Source organism: Pan paniscus, chromosome 4, assembly GCF_029289425.2.
Source record: "Pan paniscus chromosome 4, NHGRI_mPanPan1-v2.0_pri, whole genome shotgun sequence".
Taxonomy (NCBI): Eukaryota; Metazoa; Chordata; class Mammalia; order Primates; family Hominidae; genus Pan; species Pan paniscus.
The window spans coordinates 71,185,993-71,209,290 of NC_073253.2; the positions used below are offsets into that span (position 1 = coordinate 71,185,993).

The 23,298-nt window shown below is 36.0% G+C and overlaps 1 protein-coding gene across 5 annotated transcripts in view; it reads left to right on the forward strand.

The window, feature by feature from the left end:
• The window catches only part of FYB1 (FYN binding protein 1), a 168,246-nt gene that overhangs the window by 122,971 nt on the left and 21,977 nt on the right, over positions 1 to 23,298 (forward strand). For all 5 annotated transcript variants that reach the window (XR_008625387.1, XM_034960140.4, XM_034960138.4 and 2 more), the window contains exons 4-11: positions 9,149 to 9,195; positions 11,041 to 11,060; positions 11,602 to 11,636; positions 12,847 to 12,967; positions 15,557 to 15,716; positions 16,222 to 16,363; positions 19,958 to 19,980; positions 22,762 to 22,828. Coding sequence is in view for 4 of the 5 variants with exons in the window: in XM_034960140.4 (XP_034816031.2) it covers positions 9,149 to 9,195; positions 11,041 to 11,060; positions 11,602 to 11,636; positions 12,847 to 12,967; positions 15,557 to 15,716; positions 16,222 to 16,363; positions 19,958 to 19,980; positions 22,762 to 22,828 (615 nt within the window). In the remaining variant the exon portion in view is untranslated. The remainder of the gene's footprint in view (positions 1 to 9,148; positions 9,196 to 11,040; positions 11,061 to 11,601; positions 11,637 to 12,846; positions 12,968 to 15,556; positions 15,717 to 16,221; positions 16,364 to 19,957; positions 19,981 to 22,761; positions 22,829 to 23,298) is intronic.

Genomic DNA, 23,298 nt, shown 5'->3' on the forward strand with positions numbered 1-23,298 from the left:
GGTTGGTTAACATCAGGTTACTTCAGGTCAGTCTTTCCTGTAAAGATTAAAACAGAGCTTCATTATTATGACAGAAAGCGAAAACTGGCCTCTTCAGGCAGCTAGGCCATTCTCTCTCTCTCCTGATTTCCCAAAAGGCCAGATAACAACTCAGTTTCAGTTTGGTGAGCGTGGGTGACTCCATTTTGATTTTTAATCTGGTCTTCTGGGGCCCAGTGCAGGAATTTAGTCCAAAAAAAATGGCCTCCTAGATTTTGTTTAACAAAGGTGAACAAGTTTTGTTTAACAAAAGTGAGGAAGATCTGGAGGTCATGGCTATGTTAAGTTTGAGGTACCTTTTAAGCATCCAATTGGGTAAGAAGTTCTGGGTTTAAAATAGGAGAGAAATAGGAACACATTCCACACTGAAAGTCATAAGGCTGGTTAAGATGACCAAGGAAGGGAGTGTAAACAGAGAAGAAAGGAACTGAGCTCTGGGGCACTGTAACTCTCTGAGGCCTGGGAGGAGGAGAAGGGGCAAAGGAGAATAACAGGAACAATCAATAACGCCGGGGTCTTGGAAGCCCAGGAAAGGAAGCATCCAAGGAGGAGTCAGTGAGAAACTGTGTCAGGTGCTGGTGGAGGCCAAAAAGTGAGGACTGTGGAGGTCAGTGCAGGGGAAGTTGTCAGGAGTGGTGGCGATACAAGGCTGATTGAAATGGCTTTAAAAGAGTATGAAAGGAGAGGTATTGGACAGAGCAAATATAAACAACTCCTTTACAAAGAAAGGGCAACCAAAGAAATGGAACAGTAACTGATGGGAGAAATGAGATCAAGAGCCTTTTTAAAGATGGAAATAACAGCACTTTTGTAGGCTGATGGAAAGATCCAGTCAAGAGGGAAAAATGGTAAGGATGGAGAGAGGGGAGAATTGCAGGAGCCAAGCATTAGAGCAGCGGGGAGCAATGGCTTCCCTAAGGTTTACAGTTCTCCCTAGCATGTGGAGTGGAATCTCTAATTGGGATCAAGGAAGGAATTTTAGAAGACAGGGTGGACTTTATCATCTGCAGCCTGTTCTGCCTACTCCTAAAGCTGTTCCCAGAAGTAACTTGCAATCATATCATTCAGGTCAGGATGTTTTAAGAGTGTAAAAGATTCCAGACAGGTGAGAATCAGAAATCCTAAATAACTGAAAATAAAGTAGTTGAGGCCAAAGTTATATTGTATTTTAAATTGTATTGTTTCCCCACCTAGTGGTCAGAAATCAGTTTGTTACATTTTCTGCTATTTTACTCAGGCATTTGAAGAGAAAATGAAATGGGTCAAAAGAGCATGTTTATCATTTTTAATGTTCAAATCAACACCTTTTAGTGTAATACATTTCTTGGTACCTTTTTAAATTATAATTTTAACATCATAATTTTTCATATTGAAACAGAATCAATGGTTGTGTTTTGGCATATCAAACAAATTACATGGTTATTAATAGTAATGAGACAGGAAAAGTGATGTAATAAAAAATGATAAATAATGGGAAGTGACTAAGGTTAGAAAAGGGAAGGTTCAACAGTTCTTACCCTGAAGTCATTCATAGTTAGTTTAAAGGGTTTTTTGGTTTCTGTTTATGTGTGTGTTTTATTTTTTGTCTGTAAAATTGGAGGAAAAGTAAGAATTTACCATTATAACCTTTTTATTAATTAGAGATGCTTAAAATGTTCTGAAACTTGAGACTTGCCGTATCAGTAGCCAGCTGCCAGATAGTCTTCTCTCACACCAGTTGGAAAGTGTTGGCTTAAACAAGTCAGTTTTCAAATTCCTCGTGGGTTAAATATAGGAAGACATGTTCCAGAGAAAAGGCCGCAAGATTTTACTCCCAGTAAGGCAGGTATAGAACAAGGTTTAATGTGTCATGTAGATTTCTTCCTCCTTCTTTAAAAAAAAAAAAAAAAAAAACCTGCTGATAATTAAAAGCTAAATGCATGAATAGCCAATAAAGTAAAAGGCCAGCTGGGCATGGTGGCTCATGCCTATAATCCCAGCACTTTGGGAGGCCGAGGTGAGCCAATCACATGAATCCAGGAATTCAAGACCAGCTTGAGCAATATGATGAAACCCTGCGTCTACAAATATATATATATATAATTATATATTATAATATATATAATATTATATATATATATATAATACATATAATATACATATAATGATAAGGGTGGAGAGAGGGAAGAATTGCAGGAGCCAGGCATTAGAGCAGCGGGGAGCAATGGCTTCCCTAAGGTTTACAATTCTCCCTAGGGCGTAGAGTGGAATCTCTAATTGGGATCAAGGAAGGAATTTTAGAAGACCGGGTGGACTTGCCGGGCGGGGTGGCTCACGCCTGTAATCCCAGCACCTTGGGAGGCCGAGGAGAGCAGATCACAAGGTCAGGAGATTGAGACCATCCTGACTAACACGGTGAAACCCCGTCTCTACTAAAAATACAAAAAATTAGCCGGGCGTGGTGGCGGGCGCCTGCAGTCCCAGCTACTCAGGAGGCTGAGGCAGGAGAATGGCGTGAACCTGGGAAGCGGAGCTTGCAGTGAGCCTGGGCGACAGAGCAAGACTCCGTCTCAAAAAAAGAAAAAGAAAAAAAAAAAAAGACAAGGTGGACTTTATCATCTGCAGTCTGTTCTGCCTACTCCTAAAGCTGTTCCCAGAAGTAACTTGATATCATATCATTCAAGTCTGGATGTCTTAAGAGCATAAAAGATTCGAGACAGGTGAGAATCAGCAATCCTAAATAACTTTGAAAATAAAGTAGTTGAGGTCAAAGTTATATTGTATTTTAAATTTAAATACACACACACACACACACACACACGCATATGTACAGAAGTTTAGCTGGGCATGGTGACACGTGCCTGTCGTCTCAGCTACTTGGGAGGCTGTGGTAGGAGGATCCCCGAGCCTGAGAGGTCCAGCCTGCAGTGAGCCATGATCTCTCCACTGCACTCCAGCCTGGGGGACAGAGTGAGATCCTGTCTCCAAAAAAAAAGAAAAGAAAAGTATAGAGGTCAACAGTTTTACATCTTTATACATCAGGAAATAAAGCACTAATAAGCTTTCTAAAAATGACAGTCATTAACTTTACTTTTCCTATTTAATTCTACATGCTATAGCATAAAAACAAAGATCTATAGTGAGAGGCCTTATTGAATAGACCTATTATCATAACTGATAAGCTTCCTTTTCTTCTCATTCACCCCCTCCTTCTGCTCAGTTTCTTATGACTTGGGCTGTGACTGGTTCCATTGTTTTTCTCTTACTCTCTGTATGGGGCTTTTCTCAATGCTTGGAACCCTTAGCGAATTTGCTGACAGTTTGATCTGGATTTACTCATGGCACCTGCACCTATTTATTTTCCTCATCTCTTTTCCTTTTATTCTTCACCATCATTGCTATTATAGTCACTATTTCATATTTATTGAATATTAATAATATACATATTATAAATTCAGGCCTATATAAAGTGGCACTAAGATTCATATGCTATAATTTGGGGTCCATAAATAAAACAAATGTGTGCAGGCAAACATTGTCTACAAGTAATAAATGCTTTGCATAAATGTGCAGACACACGTGTATGAATGTGCTATGCAAATACCCTTCCTTTTAGAAGTATTTGTTATTCATACAGGTGTTTTAGGAAGTAAATTGCTTAAATCTGGTGATCTTTTTGATTTAACATCCTTTTCACCAATGATAATTTGCTTTAGTAATAAAAGTTAGTCTCTTGTTACTACTGGAATATTGTTAATTCATCAAAAAAATCGAAAGCCTATCATGACAGGAATTATTCTAATAACTCTCTAAAAGGATAATCATAATAATAAATTAACTAGCAAAGTGACAATCCCTTTCCTTAAGGAGTTTATGGCCTGGTAGTGAAAAGAGAGACCTGAAGCAATTACCCCATAATTACGAAGGAATACAGAATAATCACTATAATGGATGAATGGATGGATGATGCAGAGAAGCAATGCAATGATTAGGCTTAAGGAAATCAGGGACAACTTCACAAAGAAAGGACTGTTTAAGGAGAGGCTTAAAGAATGGAGGCCAGGTGCAGTGTCTCACGCCTGTAATCCTAGCACTTTGGGAGGCTGAGGCGGGTGAATCACCTGAGGTTAGGAGTTCAAGACCAGCCTAGCCAACATGGTGAAACCCTGTCTCTATTAAAAATATAAAAATTAGCCGGGCGTGGTGGCAGGCATCTGTAGAATCCCAGCTACCTGGGAGGCTGAGGCAGGAGAATCCCTTGAACCCGGGAGACAGAAGTTGCAGTGAGCCACGTTTGCACCACTGCACTCCAGCCTGGGCAACAGAGTGAGACTCTGTCTTAAAAAAAAGAAAAAAAAAGAAAAAAAAAAAAGAATGGGAGGACCACAAGCAGGGGATGCTGAGAAGGGAGGATTATTCCAAAGAAGGGAAGCGTGGGCTGAGCATGAAGGAACAAGAAACCAGAGAGAGTTCAGACAGCATGTGAGTTTACTGTTAATATGTGAGAAGATAATGTAAGAAAAGGAAATATGAGAAATAAAGCTTTACAGGGCAAGATTGATCATAAGAACCTTGTATGCCATAAAAAGAGCTATGGATTTTACTCTGTAAAATGTCAGTGTATTTTAATGTCTTAAGTATTTTCATCTTTTTAATTAATATTCAATTCATCAAAGTTAGTAATGCAAAGGCCTATTTTCCTTTAAGTACTTAAATTTATATTATGTGACTTGTTATTTTATTTATACATCTAGTAATTTGTATTTAAATTAGAATTATTTTCAGGGGATCTTTGATTAATGATTGGACAACTCACATGGCTCAAACTAAATTCTTTCAAATCAATAGTTCTGTTTATAAATGTGGTTAATGAAACTTCTTGCGATGTTTCATATTGCATGTATATATTAACATATTTAATTTCATTTTTAAACATTCCAAATATCTGAATGAACACACTTAATCACCCCACTAAGCAAAATCCTCCCAAGAATTTAAATGACTCTCATAAATCTATTAAATTGAACCATATCCAGTTCCCTTAAATATCCAATAGCATTTGCAATTAGATTTTTCTTATGCTTTTTAAGAAGTATATTTATTGTAAAAAATGTTAAGCATATAAAAGGCAGGAAGAATAGTATAACGAGCCTCCATGTTCCTTTCACCAACTTCGACAACTATAAACTCATGGCCAATCTTGTCTTATCTATACCCTCACCCACTTGCCTCTTATATTATTTTGAAACTAATACAAAACATCATATAATTTCATCTATAAATATTTCAGTAGTTATTCCTAAAAAAATAGATTCTGTGCATTAATATAAAATACCAAGTCAGTGTTCAAATTTCCAATTATCTCTTACAACATGTATGTGTTTTAAGTTGTTTGAATAAGAATCCAAAGTATACACATCTACGTTGGCATATATGTTTTGTATTTTGTTGTTGTTTTTTGGGTTTTTTTTGAGACACAGTTTCGCTCTGTTATCCAGTCTAGAGTGCAGTGGCATGATCTTGGCTCACTGCAATCTCCACCTCCCGGGTTCAATAGATTCTTGTGCCTCAGCCTCCCAGGTAGCTGGGATTACAGACGCCCACCACCACACTCGGCTAATTTTTGTATTTTTAGTGGAGACGGGGTTTCACCATGTTGACCAGGCTGGTCTCGAACTCCTGACCTCAGATGATTCACCCACCTCAGACTCCCAAAGTGCTGGGATTACAGGCATGAGCCACTGCGCCCGGCCTGTTATTCTCTTTTAAGGTATAAGTTCACTCTCCATGTCTTTTTTTAATTCTTTGCAATTTATTTGTTGAGGATATCAAGTTGTTTGTGGATACTATAGTTCCCCATCATCTAGATTTTGCTGATTGCTCTCTATAATATAGCTATATGTCCCTGTCTCCTCTGTATTTCCTATACATTGAGAGTGAGAGGTAGAGGCGGCTGGATCAAATGTAGTTCTTTTATTTTTTGGTGTATTCTTTTATCGGGAACTAATAATGTTCACTTGACTCTCCTTTTTTGATGTGAGCAGCCATTGACACTCAATACCCAGACTCCTTAATGTTTCAACTAAAATTTAGAAAGTCTACACCACAAATTTTAAATTGATGTGACAAGTCTAACTGAATATTTTCTAATGTAACAAATCTCTTAAATATTACAGATACTTAAAAAATTGACTGTACATACATTATCCCAATGGTTATAAAACTTACTCCACAAATTGTTTTTACTATGAGTTTGGCTTATTCCATCATGTCTGTATTTAATTCTGAATGTTCCAAGGATGAAAAAGACTCACTAAAGAAAACAAGTGTCTTGTCATGACAAATTTAATGAGTTAATTAACAGGGCCTTTACACTTACCCAAATAGAAAGCTAAGCATATATAAGTTAAATTTTTAATTTTCTATTTTTTTAAAGTGAGTTTATTAGATTAACAGTTAGTCCCTACCTATATTTACCATCTCAAGTAGAGACTGAGACAGATATCCATGACAGTTCTTCCTGAGTTACAAATGTATCCACTGAGCCCATTTTATGGTTTTAGTGATAAAAAGTCACTTCCAGCCCACATTCTTCAAATGTGGTGAAACACACATTTTGCAACCAGCATCTCTTGTTCAAGTAATATTCTTTCCTAACTCTTTAAGGAGTTTGACTATGGGACATGAGAGTGATATAATCATATTTTTGTGTTAGAAAGATGGAAAAAGTTGGAGAAGGGACTATCAGGATAGGGAAGAGAAGGAATAATTCTGATTACCAGGACACTGACCAGATGACTACTGCAACAGTCCACTCCAGAGATAATATAATCCTATTTTTGTGTCTAGCGGGAGAGACGAGAAATGGAAATGGGAAGTAAATTAGTACGGGGAAGTGGTGTAATTTGATGATTGATTTGACATGGGACTGAAGATGAGTGAAAAACAAAGGATGAGTTGCTGCTTGATAGATATGTGAATTGTGGTGCCATCCACCAAGAAAAGAAACCTAGTAGGGAGAGCAGGTTTAGGCTGGGCTAAAAGGAGGAAACCTCAGTTTCTGAGATGATAATACAGAACTGGCTGTAGGACACCCAAGATGTATATATTTGAATCGGAATCTCAGAAGAGAAGCCTGGGCTAGAGATTTCAACATGGAATTTGCCAACATTAAGATCATATATAAAGCTATGGAGGTACATAAAACCATTTAGGAAAAACTGCAAAGTGAAAAAAGAAGAAGAGAACCAAGACCAGAACACAACAGAACATCATCATTTAAGAGAAGTCAAAAGAAAATAAACCACAAAGAAAATTGTGAGGTAGTAGCCAGAGAGACAAGAAGCGAGCCAGGAGCTATTTCTCATGGAAACAAACAAAGAAGACTCAAAGAGGGCAAAATGGCCAATACTGTCCAGGGCTACAAAGCAATCAAGTAAGATGCAGTTTGAGAGGGTCCAGTGGATTTGGTAGCTAGTATTTTTAAGAATAGTCTCAGGGAAGAAGTGGCAATAGGGGAAAGATTGCAGTCCGGAAAGAAATGCGTGAGAGAAGAGGAAGTAGAGTCAGTGAATAAAGACAATTTTTTCTTAGCTTGGCTGGATAAAGGAAGAATATCTTGTGGTAATGTGAAGAATTCACAGAGGTAAAGTGAAGTGTTTGTTTCTTATGAATGGCAGTAACTTGGGCTGAGGGAGAAAACAAAGAATGAGAGATTTAAGGGCAAAGAGTGAAGTAAGGAGAATATAAGTAATAAAGCAACACATGGAAGAAAGGGGGTAATCAATGGATTCTCAGTAAAATTACTGAGAATTCAGATGAAATTCAGAACACAGGTGCAGAGAGTAGAGAGAAGGTAAGGATGAGTATAACTGCAGATGAGTTTGTGGGTTAAGAAAATGTATTTTCTTAAGAGAGCTCACACCTAATGACTGCTGCTTCATCAGTGAAAGAAGAAACAAGGTCATCTGATTATAGGGGAGTGGAGAGGAATCACACATTGAAGAAAGTGGTAAACATTTTTAATAGGTATGGAGAAGGACAACGCAAGAGAAGGCTGACTACACAAAAAAGAGTGATGAGATTGTAGAAAAGCAGGGGGGATACAGCTGAGATTTAATACCAATTGTTTGTAATGTCCAGAGTCAGTAAAATTGACGGCCATTTTCTCCAGCTATGTTAATTAACTGAGAATAGGAATAGAAAATATAAATGGTCATATACATAATTAGGGATTTGTAAGGCCCAGGTATTGATAATGCTATTAAGGGCAGTTGGAGTGAAGCCATTGGAATGAAGCACCTTGGAGTTCAGGGTGATAAAAGTGAAGCCAAGACAAAAGCATCTGGAGAAAAGGAAGGAGTCAGGGATTGGAACTATGTAAGTATTTTTTTTTTTTCTGAGACAGAATCTTACTCTATTGCACAGGCTGGAGTGCAGTGGTGCGATCTTAGCTCACTGCAACCTCTGCATTCCAGGCTTAAGCAATTCTCCTACCTCAGCCTCCTGAGTAGCTGGGGTTACAGGCGTGCACTACCATGCCAGGCTAATTTTTTGTATTAGGTCGGTGCAAAAGTAATTGTGACTTTTATCATTGGTTTTATGTCAAAAACCATAATTACTTTTGCACCAACCTAATGTTTTTAGGAGAGACGGCATTTTGCCCCATTGCCCAGGCTGGTCTGGAACTCCTGACTTCAAGTGATCCATCTGCCTCAGCTTCCCAAAGTGCTGGGATTACAGGTGTGAGCCATGGTGCCCAGCCCTAGAACGAATTCTCTTTTGTGTGTGTACCATAGAACCAATTAAATGCCCTCATAATCCCAGAATTGAAGTGTTGATTTACTACTAATTTAATGGGAAACATATTACCCTCCAGAAGCAACGGATTAATTGTATGAGTCTACTATGAATAGATGGTGCTATACTCCAGTTTCCCAATTCTCCATTTTCTGCCACAGGAGCAGCAGAAGTATAAGGCTAAAGCCTATGCTAGTGATGTCTGAAGCTTTAAATCAGAGCAAAGGTTCAAGAAAAAAGAACAATTCATGAAATAATCCTTTTCCCTTTTTCATTGTAAGGTGAGCATCTGCTTGTTCCATGTTCACTGTTTCTTCTTTCTCGTTTTCAGAAGCCCTGTCAATGAAGACAATCAAGATGGTGTCACGCACTCTGATGGTAAACGACAAAAACATATTTTATTTATTTATTTGTAAACTCAGGTACAGAAGTTTGAGCTATTCATTCTTATAGGCTCATTAATGGGTCATTATCATCACTGGTCTGTGCAAGGCCCCTCTCTTGTTTTATTTGTTTATTCCCTCTTATCCTCATGACTCACTTCCTTTCTCCTCCTTCCTTACTACAGACAAATATTCTAACATATTTAATGTGTATGTGTGTTTGCACAAATTCTTCACATATTGTGACATGTATGCATGTATTTAGTTCACAGAAAGAGTATGTTATAGGTTTCTCTCGTCTTTTTGTACAATCAGCATAATGTGGTTTTGGGGCCCATTCATATCACCATGTGTGTGTTTAGCCTGTTACTGTTAACGACTGCACTGTACTCCATGGTATGCATCCACATTTCACTTGCCTCAAACTCACTGGTACCACAAACAACAATGCAATACACCTTCTTGTATTCATCCCCATGCGGACCTCTCAGAGACTTATCCTTAAGATATATACCCTGAAGTGGAATGGTTGCTAAGAGCTGTGGAATACTTAGGTTGACCGAGTATGACAGGCATGCTCTCCAGAAGAGATGCATCTATCTACACTCTCATCAATCGGTCCTGTTATTCAGCTTTCCATTTTTTTCTTATGTGAATCAAATTATATCTCCTTTTAATTTCTATATCTCTGCTTACTCTTGAGTTTGAGCACTTTATTTGCTTATAAGCCTTTGTGGTTTCTTCTTCTGTAAGTTGCCAGTTTCTACCTTTTGACCATTTTTTGTATTGGGAGTGGTATATTTTTCTAGTTAACTTGTAGGGGTTCCTTTATATTTCAGACATTAATGTCATGTCAACTTCAAACATTGCAAATATCTTCTCCCATTCGGTCAGTTGTCTATTAACTTAGCCCATGGTGTCCTTCATTGAATGTAAATAAATTTTGATATAATCAAATGTATTAATTTTGCCTTGTAATTCATGCTATTTAAGAAGTCTTTTTTCCTAGAAAATAAAAATGTTCTCATTTTTTTCCTGTAGACTTTATCACATAAATATATTTAGGTCTTTGATCTCTTTGCAGTCCCCTTTGAGGAGTTAGTAGAAATCCAGAATTGCCTCATGTATGGAGCCAGTTTTCTCCTTACTGTACTCTAAACAATCCATCCTTTTCTCATTAATTTATAGTGCTACCTTTATATTATATCAGCTCTATGTGTGTGTATGTGTATATTATGGGTGTGTTTATGTACATTTGTGTATGTCACTGAATTTTCTGCTCTATTCCATTGGTCTATTTGCCTGTTCTTATACCAACACCACACTGTTTTTATTATTAATATTATTATATTATTACTCTTAATATTGGATTCTGTTTCAATATTCAGTAATTAGTTTTGATATTATACTGAACTCTTATTAAATTTTTTTAATCCAATTAACTTGATTTGTTTGATACATAAAAACAAATCCTTGGGAACTAATAAGTAAAAAGGTGTGAAACAGTGATTTTTTAATACCTTTTTCCATGCAAGCCCAGAAAACCAAATGGACATCCCTTTTCATAAAGGTAATAAACAGTGTATTAATTATTTTTAGCCCTTTGCATTATTTTATGAAAGCCAATGAAATGATTTTATAATTAAGTCACCAGCACAAATAAAAGCCATAGTAAAGATCTAAAGTACGTATTTGATTTTCTATTTCTGTATCTTTGATAAAGCATAAGTTCTGTTAGATTATGAACTATTTTGAATATTATTATATCATATCCAATAATCTTACATTAAAGTGCTTCCTTATTACAAATGTATTAAATTTTATTTTTTTAATCTTTTAGGTGCTGGAAATCTAGATGAGGTCAGATTTTTTTCTCTTCTCATATTATATTGACATAATCAGAATATTTCACAAGTATTATGATTCACTCCGTATTGGTACAAAACAAACAAATGAAAATCCTTATGAGCAATGATATTTTTCCATTTCTAATCTTATTTCATCTAAAATGCTTAAGACGTTACACACTAGTCATCACACTGACTCATTATAATGCTGTAGTGCTGAACAAACTTAAGTCTGACTACACGTCTGATTTATATAGCAAGATAGAAAAAGAAATTTTGTTTTTGCCTTCCCAGTCTATTTCTAAGGAGAAAAAAAATATTTTAAACAAGCCAAACTTACATACAATAATTGTTTTACTGAGTATTTGAATTATTCTTTCAAAAATAATTCACAGTATGGCTCCTTTAAGTATTTATTCCTCTGGACCATTTAATACGTGGTTCAAATTATAAAAATATACATTGTTGCCTTTATTTTAAGTCTAAGCAATGTAATATGTGTGTCAACTTTTTAAATAATAAAAATTAATCATTATCAATGTTTTTCTTTACAGGAACAAGACAGTGAAGGAGAAACATATGAAGACATGTATGAATTACATTTTTTACCATGACAGTTTTCTTCAAAGATGAATATAATGTTTTGTATGAGGGAGAGTGGGTATATAACAACACTAGGAGGGAAGCTTGATTTGTTCAAATGACTGGCATATAATAACTTTTATTTCAATTTAAAGGACCCAGAATTATTTAGTTTAGTTCTCTAAGAATTCTACGAAGGACTCTGTAAAAAACCAAACACCGCATATTCTCACTCATAGGTGGGAATTGAACAATGAGATCACATGGACACAGGAAGGGGAATATCATACTCTGGGGACTGTGGTGGGGGGGGTGGGGAGGGATAGCATTGGGAGATATACCTAATGCTAGATGACGAGTTAGTGGGTGCAGCGCACCAGCATGGCACATGTATACATATGTAACTAACCTGCACATGTGCACATGTACCCTAAAACTTAAAGTATAATAAAAAAAAAAAAAAAAAAAAAAAAAAAGCTATTGTGTGAGAGGCCAGAGACGTGCCTATGAGATAAACCACAGTCAGGGAATCAGAGACAGAAATCTGATTTCTTACTCTTAGTGTATCCTTGGGCAGATGAGTTAATTTATGTTACGCCTTCTTCACCTGAACCGAGCTCCACCCACAGGGGTGCTATGAGAAATAATTTATCATGGCACCCAGATGTCAGTCAAAGTGTCAGCTGCTAAAGTGGAAAGATGTTAAAAAAAGAAGTTTCTTGGAAACGAAATTTCTTGGAAAGTGGGTGAAAGTAGAAATGAATATATTATCTTACTTTATCATATGTTGATCTCAGATACCTTAATTTTCTCTACCCAGTGTTTATTCAACCAATTCTGACTCAAGTTTCAGAGCCAAGGTTTGTATGTGTACCTGTGAATGCACAGGCACGTGTGCATATGAAAGAGAGAAAAAGAGATGGATTCTATTTATGCGAACATACAGCAAGAATGGGGCCTCTATAAACGGTGGCTTCCACTTGCTGGCACAAGTTGTCAGGGAAAGCAGAGCCTTTGGAAGGTATCCTCAGCAGTGTGCCTCCTACTGGTTTTAAAAATAATCTCACATGTTGCGGATTTTGACAACCTTTTGCTTTTTACCTTCAACTGTACTTCAGATACCACCTTTTCTGTTGTGAGTAGAAACTTCTAGGTAGGGAGTTCCGACGCATCAACACCTGCAGATGTGAAAACAACCTAACAATTTTTATTCACAGAGAAGCATCCAAAGAAAGAGAGAAGAAAAGGGAAAAGGAAGAAAAGAAGAGGTTAGAGCTGGAGAAAAAGGAACAGAAAGAGAAAGAAAAGAAAGAACAAGAAATAAAGAAGAAATTTAAAGTAAGGGCTTGCTTGCTAATGAGTGAAAGAATAACATCTTTTTATACCTTTCACACAAAACGGGTACCATTCTTGAAACCTTACATAGTTGAAGAATTACTTATTCATTGTTCTCTAAAGAGTAATTATCTTCATAACAGTACTTTTTTGTCCAATACACCATTTTATCCCTGAACTAATATAAAATTTAAATAAATATATTGGTTCATAATTAGTGGGCACCCAGGAAATTTTATGTTGATTGAGTGAATGAATATTTACCTTTTCAAACCCATCTTGTCTCTCCCCATAATGCATTTCATATTAGCCTACTTATACTATGAATTAGCATCACACACATAAATATCCCTGTGGTATGTATTATAGTGGGGCATTGGACACAAGTGTCTCCAGGGTGAACCAGACCTGTCTCAGAATAAGATTTCCATGATCTACTCTAATTGCTAGTATCTATACATGAGTTACATTGTTGCCTTTATTTTAAGTCTGTGTACATGCTGACTTCCGATAACTGCTGTTTCTCATCCCTCTTTGTCTATCTGGATTCTGACCTCTGTATTCTCTGATCTCTGGTAATTGTGTGTTTTCTACCATTACTACCACCAGTAAACGCTACACCAAGGGGCTATTTTCTCCTGGCTACACCATCTTTGATGACATGGCTCATCTGGCATTGGTCTGGCATGTCAGACATATTTAGGGTGATTATCTGAATTACAAAATTATTCTTTCAAAAAGAATTCACTGTATGGTTTCTTTAAATATTTTTATTCCTCTGGAGCATTTAATATGTGGTTCAAATTTCTTAAAAAATGATTTATATATAACTTCCCAGTATATTTATTGTATTAAAGCAAAGGTTCAATGCATGGTGCAAGGAAAACGTATAGCATCAAGTCAGCCAGACAAACTGATTCAAATTCCAGTTGCACATACAAGTTATGTGATCTTGGGCTTCTCACTTAACTTCTCTGAGCCACTGATTCTTAATCTTTTAAGTAAGGATAAATGATACTACTCCAGAAACTTTGTTACGGAACTAAAATAATGCAGAGCATGCACTGTATCATAAGATTCTCATTTGATTTTGAAAAAGCTTGCTATATGTAAGTAAAATTATTATTACAGTATCAATATTAGAACATTTTACTTATACAGAATGCATGACTACCAATCTTTATATTTTTCAAGTGAAAAATTAATTTCAATTAATTTATGAAAATCTATATCGTAGGCCAGGCGCGGTGGCTCAGGCCTGTAATCCCAGCACTTTGGGAGGCCGAGGCGGGTGGATCACGAGTTCGGGAGATTGAGACCATACTGGCTAACACAGTGAAACTCAGCATCTACTAAAAATACAAAAAACTGGCCAGGCGTGGTGGCGGGCACCTGTAGTCCCAGCTACTCGGGAGGCTGAGGCAGGAGAATGGCGTGAACCCGGGAGGCGGAGCTTGCAGTGAGCTGAGATCGGGCCTCGGCACTCTAGCCTGGGCAACAGAGTGAGACTCCGTCTCAAAAAAAAAAAAAATCTATATAGTATACTTTCCATGAAGAAATTGTAGATTTAAAGGAATTATGTGAGGTTTTTCCATGTTTCTTTTGGAGAATTCAGCTTTACATTATCTCATTCATTCAAATAATATTTTTAGTAAGAAAAATAGGATATGGAAATCATACTATTAAATATGAACTCAAAAGTCTGTCAAAACTAGGACTTCACCAGCCATATTCCTTTCACAAGATGATAATAGATAATAGGTAAAAAAAAAAAAAATTAAATAAATATGAGAACTGAGCCTCATCAGCGTCATGGCATATCATAATTTAACTTACATTCTTTTCTTTATTTCTTAGTGGTACATGATAATGATAAATGTTTATAATTAATGCCATCATAAATTCAATAAATTAAAGGTAGAGCTTCTTCAAAAGTCGTCATGCATATTTGCATATCAAAAGATTCAAGAAATTCTGTTGAAAAGACACCAATTTAGGATTAGAAAATTAAGAGTTTAGGATTCATAGTCTAACCAAGATCATTACCCTTCTATCAATAAGCCACCATACTGTTCAGAATATTAATTTGAAAAACCTCGTGTAACATTTGCTTGCTATTTTTTGATTTACAAGCTTATTTCTGAAATTTTATCTTGTTTATAGCAGGTAATGTCTGCTCCAATTTTACAAACAATGCAAAGGGGAAAAAACTCCATTTTCCAAACGGAATCCTGGCATATTCCATAAAGATACATAGCACACAGCATGGATTGTTGTACATAAACGCTGTTCAGTTATTGGGGGCTGCCTTTGCAGGCCTCTTGCAGAATTCCTAGTCAACAGATCCCTGCCTCACTCTCCTGACCCCATGCACATGTTCACCTGTCTTAGCTGGTCCTGCTTGGCCCCTGTGATTTTTCCCTAACCCCTCCTATAAGAAAAACATTCACCCTCAATTTCTAGTTAAACCCTGTAAATGCTGGTTATAGGTAGCTTAGCAAGTTATAGACTTACTATCTTTCAAAATTGCATTCCTTAAAGATTTTCTAAATTATAAGGAAATCTTTTGTGACTATTGTTTCCTCTTTGCAGCTAACAGGCCCTATTCAAGTCATCCATCTTGCAAAAGCTTGTTGTGATGTCAAAGGAGGAAAGAATGAACTGAGCTTCAAGCAAGGAGAGCAAATTGAAATCATCCGCATCACAGACAACCCAGAAGGAAAATGGTTGGGCAGAACAGCAAGGGGTTCATGTGAGTGCAAATTTCTCTATGGCTTCAAAGTATTTTCTTTGCGAAGCAATATTCAATGTACATATTCCTCCAGAACTCATCATAGGCATTGAGTTAGGAGTACTTTACAGAGTGGACAAAGGGAGGAAAATGTTAAATGGCAGGTATAGTTCCGTCTTCACCTCATCTGTTATCTATATTGTGGGAAACAACGTACAGTTTTATATTATTCCAGGAGGAACAAACAGCATTAGGTTTTTCATTGATGTTAAAAAGAAAAAATGCTTCATGTGAATCACTTTAGAATATTTAAAATAGAAGGTAGGCTTACATTAAACTGCAACAGGATAAGACTTTGACAGAGTACAGTAAAATGTGGGTCTACTTGCGAGGTCTGCAAATCAGAACTACAAGAAAATAAATCAGGGGAAAGTTTAAAGAGCAAATGTGCAATTGATATTTTATTCACAACTTTAAAATATTTAAACTACAGTTGCCTGAACATAAATATTTCCCTTTTTGGTAGATGGCTATATTAAAACAACTGCTGTAGAGATTGACTATGATTCTTTGAAACTGAAGAAAGACTCTCTTGGTGCCCCTTCAAGACCTATTGAAGATGACCAAGAAGTATATGATGATGTTGCAGAGCAGGATGATATTAGCAGGTGTGTGCAAGTACATATTGTAGAACAGATCAAACTGTCTCCTTGTCAGAAATTTTGTATATTAAGATCCTAGAATTTTACCCTCCATAACTCCTACTGCTCTCTATCACTAAACTAAATGACCACTTACAATAACCCCAACATGGGTGAAAGGTCATTTGAAACTCCATACTCTTTCTTTTGATTATATGCATCAAATACTACTTGAAATATAGTGGACCATTTGCCAGATCTTGTAAGATGTGTTTTCATTCTAAAACACTTTTATAATGTTCATTATGACTTGATCTTAGGGATATGCCTAATGAAATATGATTTGGTAAAATATGAAGCATAAAATATAAAATCTAGCCCATTTTTTCTCATAAATCTCTGATTCTAAATATATTTGTTGTTACTTTTTGAAAATACGACAAAAAATGATTTTTATGGCAACCTCAGTTTGCTCCTTAAAAGTAAAAACTCCGTTTTTTTATGATCCCTAGGTATCTATTAAGGGTCCAACTTTCCACGGCCCATTCCACTAGATTAAAATGACCTTCACTTCAAGAATTATGGGAACACCTTCCTGGTATAGAGGAACAGAATAGAACATCCTTTCTGGAGGACCAATGAGAGGAGATTGGCCATCCCTCCCTTGTACCTCTCCTTCTCTTCTTTCCTTTCTCAGTCTTCTGCTTCTTTCCTCTCTCCATCTCTCCTCTTCTTCTCTTTGTTCCAGCTCTGATTTTTTGTCATTCTTTTGTCTCTTTTGTACTTTTCCATTTCCTTTCTCCTTTCATTCCTTCTTTCCTCCAACACCTCCGTTTTCAGTTTAAAGCCATAATCCCCTCAAGTTGAAAGGAGGAAAATCTCTGGTCCAGTTCAGAACTTTAGTTTTTTGATGACTACCTTATAAAACTAGGAAACCTCCATTGTGATCCCAAAAAACATCATCTGTGCTAGCTCTTCACCTGGGTAAAACTGTGTCTGCATTCTTCATAACTCAAATTTCGAAGGAAACAATCTTCATTGTCAGCCATTTCTAAAACATCAAATTAGTAATACACTTATAAAGCACATGAAGAATTAAATTTTCCTCTTATGATCTTTTATATCATGGTATCAGTTAAGCTTGTTATGCTGCTTTCTAGCAGTTTTGTCTTTCTAAAATGAATTACAGCTGGCTATGCCTTCTTACCATGTTCTAAACATAAATTATGCAACATATACCAAAACATACAATGCATGCACTAGAGTTTGGAGATCATTAACTGACTTTAGTCAAACATCGACCTAATGTGAGTCAGTAAATGCCAGTTTTGAGGCCAGATGAAGTTCCAAATCATCACATTCTGTAACTTACAGAATTTTCATGACTATGTCAAGCATATTACCAATGTATATACTTTGTGTGTGCCTTTTGTTTTTTAAAAAGCACAATCCCTTAATTTTTGGTGAAAGAATTCCAGTTACATTATTTACGCATATTTACATGGATGTGCATACTCAAGAAAAAAATAACAAATCCAGAAAAAACAATGATGTTATTAAAATGAAACTTTGTTTAACCATATTGGGTGAATATTTCCCAAAACTAGCGTTATCACCTTTTTCCATTTTATTAAATCCATACATACCATGACTCTAAAAACCTGCTCTACTTTAGTAAACATATAACAAAAAAAGAATCTTACATTTAGTAAAAGCAGGAAGTTGGAAGAGTTGTAGGGTTTTAATGCTCAGTATCTTAAACAAGTATAGCCCCACAATATTTACTAGCATCTAGCCCTCTCTTATGCACCCTTACTAAGAAAATTAAAGAAGAAGACATTTCTATACATGTTTTATTTTTGAAACTGCAGCTGCTGCGGGCAGAGATCTCATAACAGAACATGCTTTGTTCTTAGAAAAAGGGAAGATGCTGAGTGTAGCCGGCAGCTTGCCCTGGCAAGAATAAGAAGAGAAGGCATCATCTTCTCCCTCCTGCTCATGACTCCTGGCTCAGGCACTCTACCAGCTCTTTCCTGATTCCCTAGAGTGAAGAGCAATGGCTGTGAGTGCTTCAAACTCCGGGAGCAGTTTTGAGGCTTCAAAGCACAGCCCCTGACAGCTGTCCTTCTCTTTTCCTTCTCCACTAAAGCAGTATCTACAGTGAATATGAAACATTGAAGAAAAGGGAATTGCAAATGCAAATACCCCTCTACCATTTCATAGTAAACCTTCTTCCTTCCATGTATCTCTCTCTCTCCCTCTCGTCTCCTGTCACATCCTGCTCTCTCTACCTCTTCTTCACTTCATCAAATGTTTTCATCAAATGTTCTAAACAGGCCATTTTAGGAAGTTGAATAATTGCTCTAGACATGAAATAAAACAGGAGCTTTGCTCCTTATTCCAACAACCCTGTTCTTTGGAAATTGCTATAAAAATCCAAGATGAAAAGTATCTGCCAAGAGTGGCAGCCAAGCAGAATGCAGCTCTTCACATAATTCCAACTGCCTGCTTCATGCATCATGCTCAGAGGGAAGAGTCAGGAAAAATAAATGTCAAAATGGTACATAAGCAAGCAGACAGTGTACTGCAACTTCTTCAAAAAGCAGTTCCTTATTTATATAGGAAGACATTTATAGCATGTTTTCCTACAAAGTTCCTGACAGCAACTTTATGTTTTTATTTCAAATTTAACAGGAGATCTGCATCAGATCAATTTCTTTCACCCACTTTTAACGTTAGGAAATCAGATATGGTACTATATAATTGTCCTCTAAGACACTAACATTAAACTGATATCTGTTGCTGGCAGAAAACTGGGGGTATAGTGAGTGCAGCTAGGTGTAAAAGTGGGCGTGGTCAAGTCACTTAATTTCTCAGAGCCTGGTTTCTTTTCTGTATAATGAGGGAGTTGAAGAGATGATTTCTGGGATTTTTTCCATTCTCACAGTCTACATTTCCTTTGATCTCACAGAAATCACATTTTAGTGGGAGATATAGGCAAGAAAGCAGACAATTATAACATAAATGCTAAAATAGAGAAAATATAGAATGATGTGAAAGTAAGTAAGAAACACAGGCAATCTGGATTTACAGATTCAGCAGTCATACCAGATAAAAGCCCCCTGAATGAGATTTCAAGTTTTTTAAAGTTCTCCCTTTAAAGAAAAATGACTGGTATTAGACTAGGAGTAAAATGCTGTAGTCAAAAGATATTGAAAGATAATTTAATTTAATGCAACAATAATTGCTCTATGTGACTCATGGAATAATAATACCCTTGGGGCTTGTTTTAATGGTCCATCTATGGAATGATGTCATAGTGTATCATCTGAAAACAACCTCATACAAAAACGTCAAAAGCAAACAATATCATCATTTTCTATATCATATATAGTGCGTAATTAACTTAATTCTTGTTGTTTTTATTTGTTTTGTTTTGTTGCCTTGTCATTACCCATCTATGATGATAAGGAACATTTTTTCCTCTTTACATATAGCATTCTAAGAACTTTCGACTGGAATGTTATTTCTCTTTTGAATAACTAATCAGGATATGTACTTCTCTTCCTCATAGCTAAGTAATTCATAGATTAACTTAATATTTCTGGGTTTCTTTTCTAGCCACAGTCAGAGTGGAAGTGGAGGTAAGCCATACGCTTCTTAAAATGACATTTTACAATTGATACATATATTGGCATGTATTTATGGAGCACATGTGTTATTTTGTTACATGCATAGAATGTGTATTGTTCAAGTCAGCGTATTTAGGCTATCCATCATCATGAGCATTTATCATTTTTATGTGTTGAGAACATTTCGAGTTCTCACTTCTGGCTATATTGAAATGTACAATGTATTATTGTTAATTATAGTCACCCTACTCTACTATTAAGCATTAGAACTTATTCCTTCTATCTAACTGTATGCTTGTACCCATTCACCAATCTCTCTTCATGTCCCCCCAAACACATTCTTACAGCCCTCTCAGCCTCTGGTAACAATCACTCTACTCTCTACCTCCATGAAACAAACTTTTTTAGCTCCCACATATGTGTGAGTACATGCAGTATTTGTCTTTCTATATCTGGCTTATTCCACTTAATATGACCTCCAGTTTCATCCATGTTGCTGCAAGTGACATGATTTCATTCTTTTTTTTATGACCAAATAGTATTTCATTGCATATAGACAAAATTTTCTTTATCCATTCATCCAATGGTAATTAGGTTGATTCTATATCTTTGCTACTGTGAATAGTGCTGCAATACACTTGGGGGTGCAAATATCCATTTGATATACCGATTCCCTTTCCTTCAGAAAAATATCCAGTAGTGTGATTGCTGGATTGCATGATAGTTCTATTTTTAGTTTTTTTGAAAAATCTCCATAATGACTGTATGAATATATATTCCCACCGACAGTATGAGTTTCTTTTTTTCCACATCCTTGCCAGCATCAGTTACTATTTTTCTTTTTGATAACAGCCATTCTAACTGGGGTAAGATGATTAGTGATGTTGAGCATTTTTTCATATACCTGTTGGCCATTTGTATGTCTTCTTCTAAGAAATGTCTTTTTAGATCCTTTGCCCACCTTTATATGGGATTGTTTGGGAATTTTGCTGTTGAGTTGATTGAGTTTTTGTATATTCTGAATACTCATCCCTTTTGAGATGAATAGTTTGCAAATATTTTCTCCCATTCAACAAGCCATCTCTTCACTCTGTTGGTTGATTGCTTTGCCATACAGAAGCTTTTAGTTCAATATAATCCCATTTGTCTATTTTTGTTTTTGTTGCCTGTGCTTTTGGGGTGTTAGTCATGAAATCTCTACCTAGACCAATGTCTTGGAGTGTTTTCTCTATGTTTTCTTACAGTTGTTTTATACTTTTAGGTCTTATGTTTAAATCCTTAATCTATCTTGAGTTGATTTTTATATATGGTGAGAGATGGCGCCTAGTTTTATTCTTTTTCCATATGGATATCCAGTTTTCCCAGCACCACTTAACTGATAAGGGTGTTTTTTCCCCAGTGTATGTTCTTGGTGCCTTTTTCTAAAATCAGTTGGCTATAAATATGTGACTTTATTTCTGGGTTCTGTTTTCTGTTTCATTGGTTTTTGTTTCTATTTTTATACCAACGGTATGCTGATTGGTTACAACACAAAATCAGGGAGTGTGATGCTTCCAGCTTTATTCTTTTTGCTCAGGATTGCTTTGGCTATTAATGCTCTTTTTTATTTCATACAAATTTAAGGATTGTTTTTCCTATTCTGTGAAAGATGACTTTGGTATTTTGATAGGGATTACATTAAATTTGTAAATTGCTTTGGGTAATATGGTCCTTTTAGCAATATTAATTATTCTAATATGTGAGCATGGGAAACCATGCACTTTTTTCAATAATTTCTTCATAAGCCTTCATCATGTTTGTGTATATTAGTGAACAAAATGCTTTAGTTTATAAATAATGAGAGAGATCTTAATACGATGGAAAGAACACTAGCTTGAGAGTCAATAAACTGGATTCTAGAGCTAGCCAGCAAGTGACTCAGAGTAAGCCACTTCTTTCTTTTAAGTTTGTTACAGATGGTATGGTGACTCAACTCCAATGTGTTCAGGACAGTCTTGACTTATGCCAGTCATCAGAGCACAATTAATAACAGCATTCTCCTTCACTTTTGGAAGTGTTTTTGTTTAGATGATAACCTATCTAGTCACCTTGACTGTAGTTCAATGGCCCCTATATTTCCCAGCAACAAAATAAGGGATTTGATCTAACACTTGCAGTGCTAAAGTTCTCATACTAAAAGTCAAATTTCAAGGTCGTTTTACATATTCCTGCACATAGAAACTACTCAATAAGCAATTGTTAAGTAAATATCTGTCAAATAGCAAGTTTCCTGAAGAGCATAGAATAACAAATGAAACCAGAAACAGTTTAATTTTCAAAAATATGTATTTTAAAAGTCATTTTTCACTTCTTTCTGTTTCAACTACCATCAGTATTTACAAATTCACCTTTCATCCCATTGCTTTTCTTCTCTTGTGTCTTGATCAGTATCTTTTCCTAAATGTCTCCTCACCATTAACTAGTTAGCTAGATTTCTATCACCTCCTCACTTCTTTTTCCACAATAAATATTTAACTCCATCCCCTATTTAAGTTTACTTTTTCTCATGTTTTTGCACCCTCATTCCTTTCAACTCAAGTCCACAGTGCCTCTTAGCCCTCATTTTGTTATTGTAATTTCACCCCTAAGGATTCTTTATAAAATAATCAACAAAGTGTTTTTATTTAAATGGTTTATATGAAAGTGAAATGCTCTCTGCAGTTAAATAAGGAAGATTTATAATTAAAATCTGAGTGAGCATTACATGGCCAAATTATAAAATTAACAGAAGATTTTCCTCCAATCCAAATGAAGGGATATTCCCTCCACCACCAGATGATGACATTTATGATGGGATTGAAGAGGAAGATGCTGATGATGGGTAAGAATAGTCAGTGAACTGCTTTTTGCAAATTATTATATATATATTGAAATTTAGTTTTGATTTCCAGTTAAAATAAACAGCGGAAAATAGTGTTCTTTCTCACATTACCCCAAATGATTTGAATGTTTAATTAACAGCAATTGTAAACCAGGAAGTGTAATTTCACCACACTTCAAACCAAGTGTTTGATTGTTTGGAAGAACTTCAATAACTACAGCAAAACAAGTGAAATGAAAAAAAAAGATAAATTACAGGTGTTGTGGATTTTTTTTGTTTTTTTGTTTTTTTGTTTTTTTTTTTGAGACAGAGTCTCACTCTGTCGCCCAGGCTGGAGTGCACTGGCGGTTGTGGATATTTTTAAAGAGTTTCCTAATAAAGTCTTTATTGATCAATAATTTACTTTTACAACAATCCCTGAAGAGTTTATCAGTTGCATGGCTATCCCTTGTGTAATAACGTGATTATAA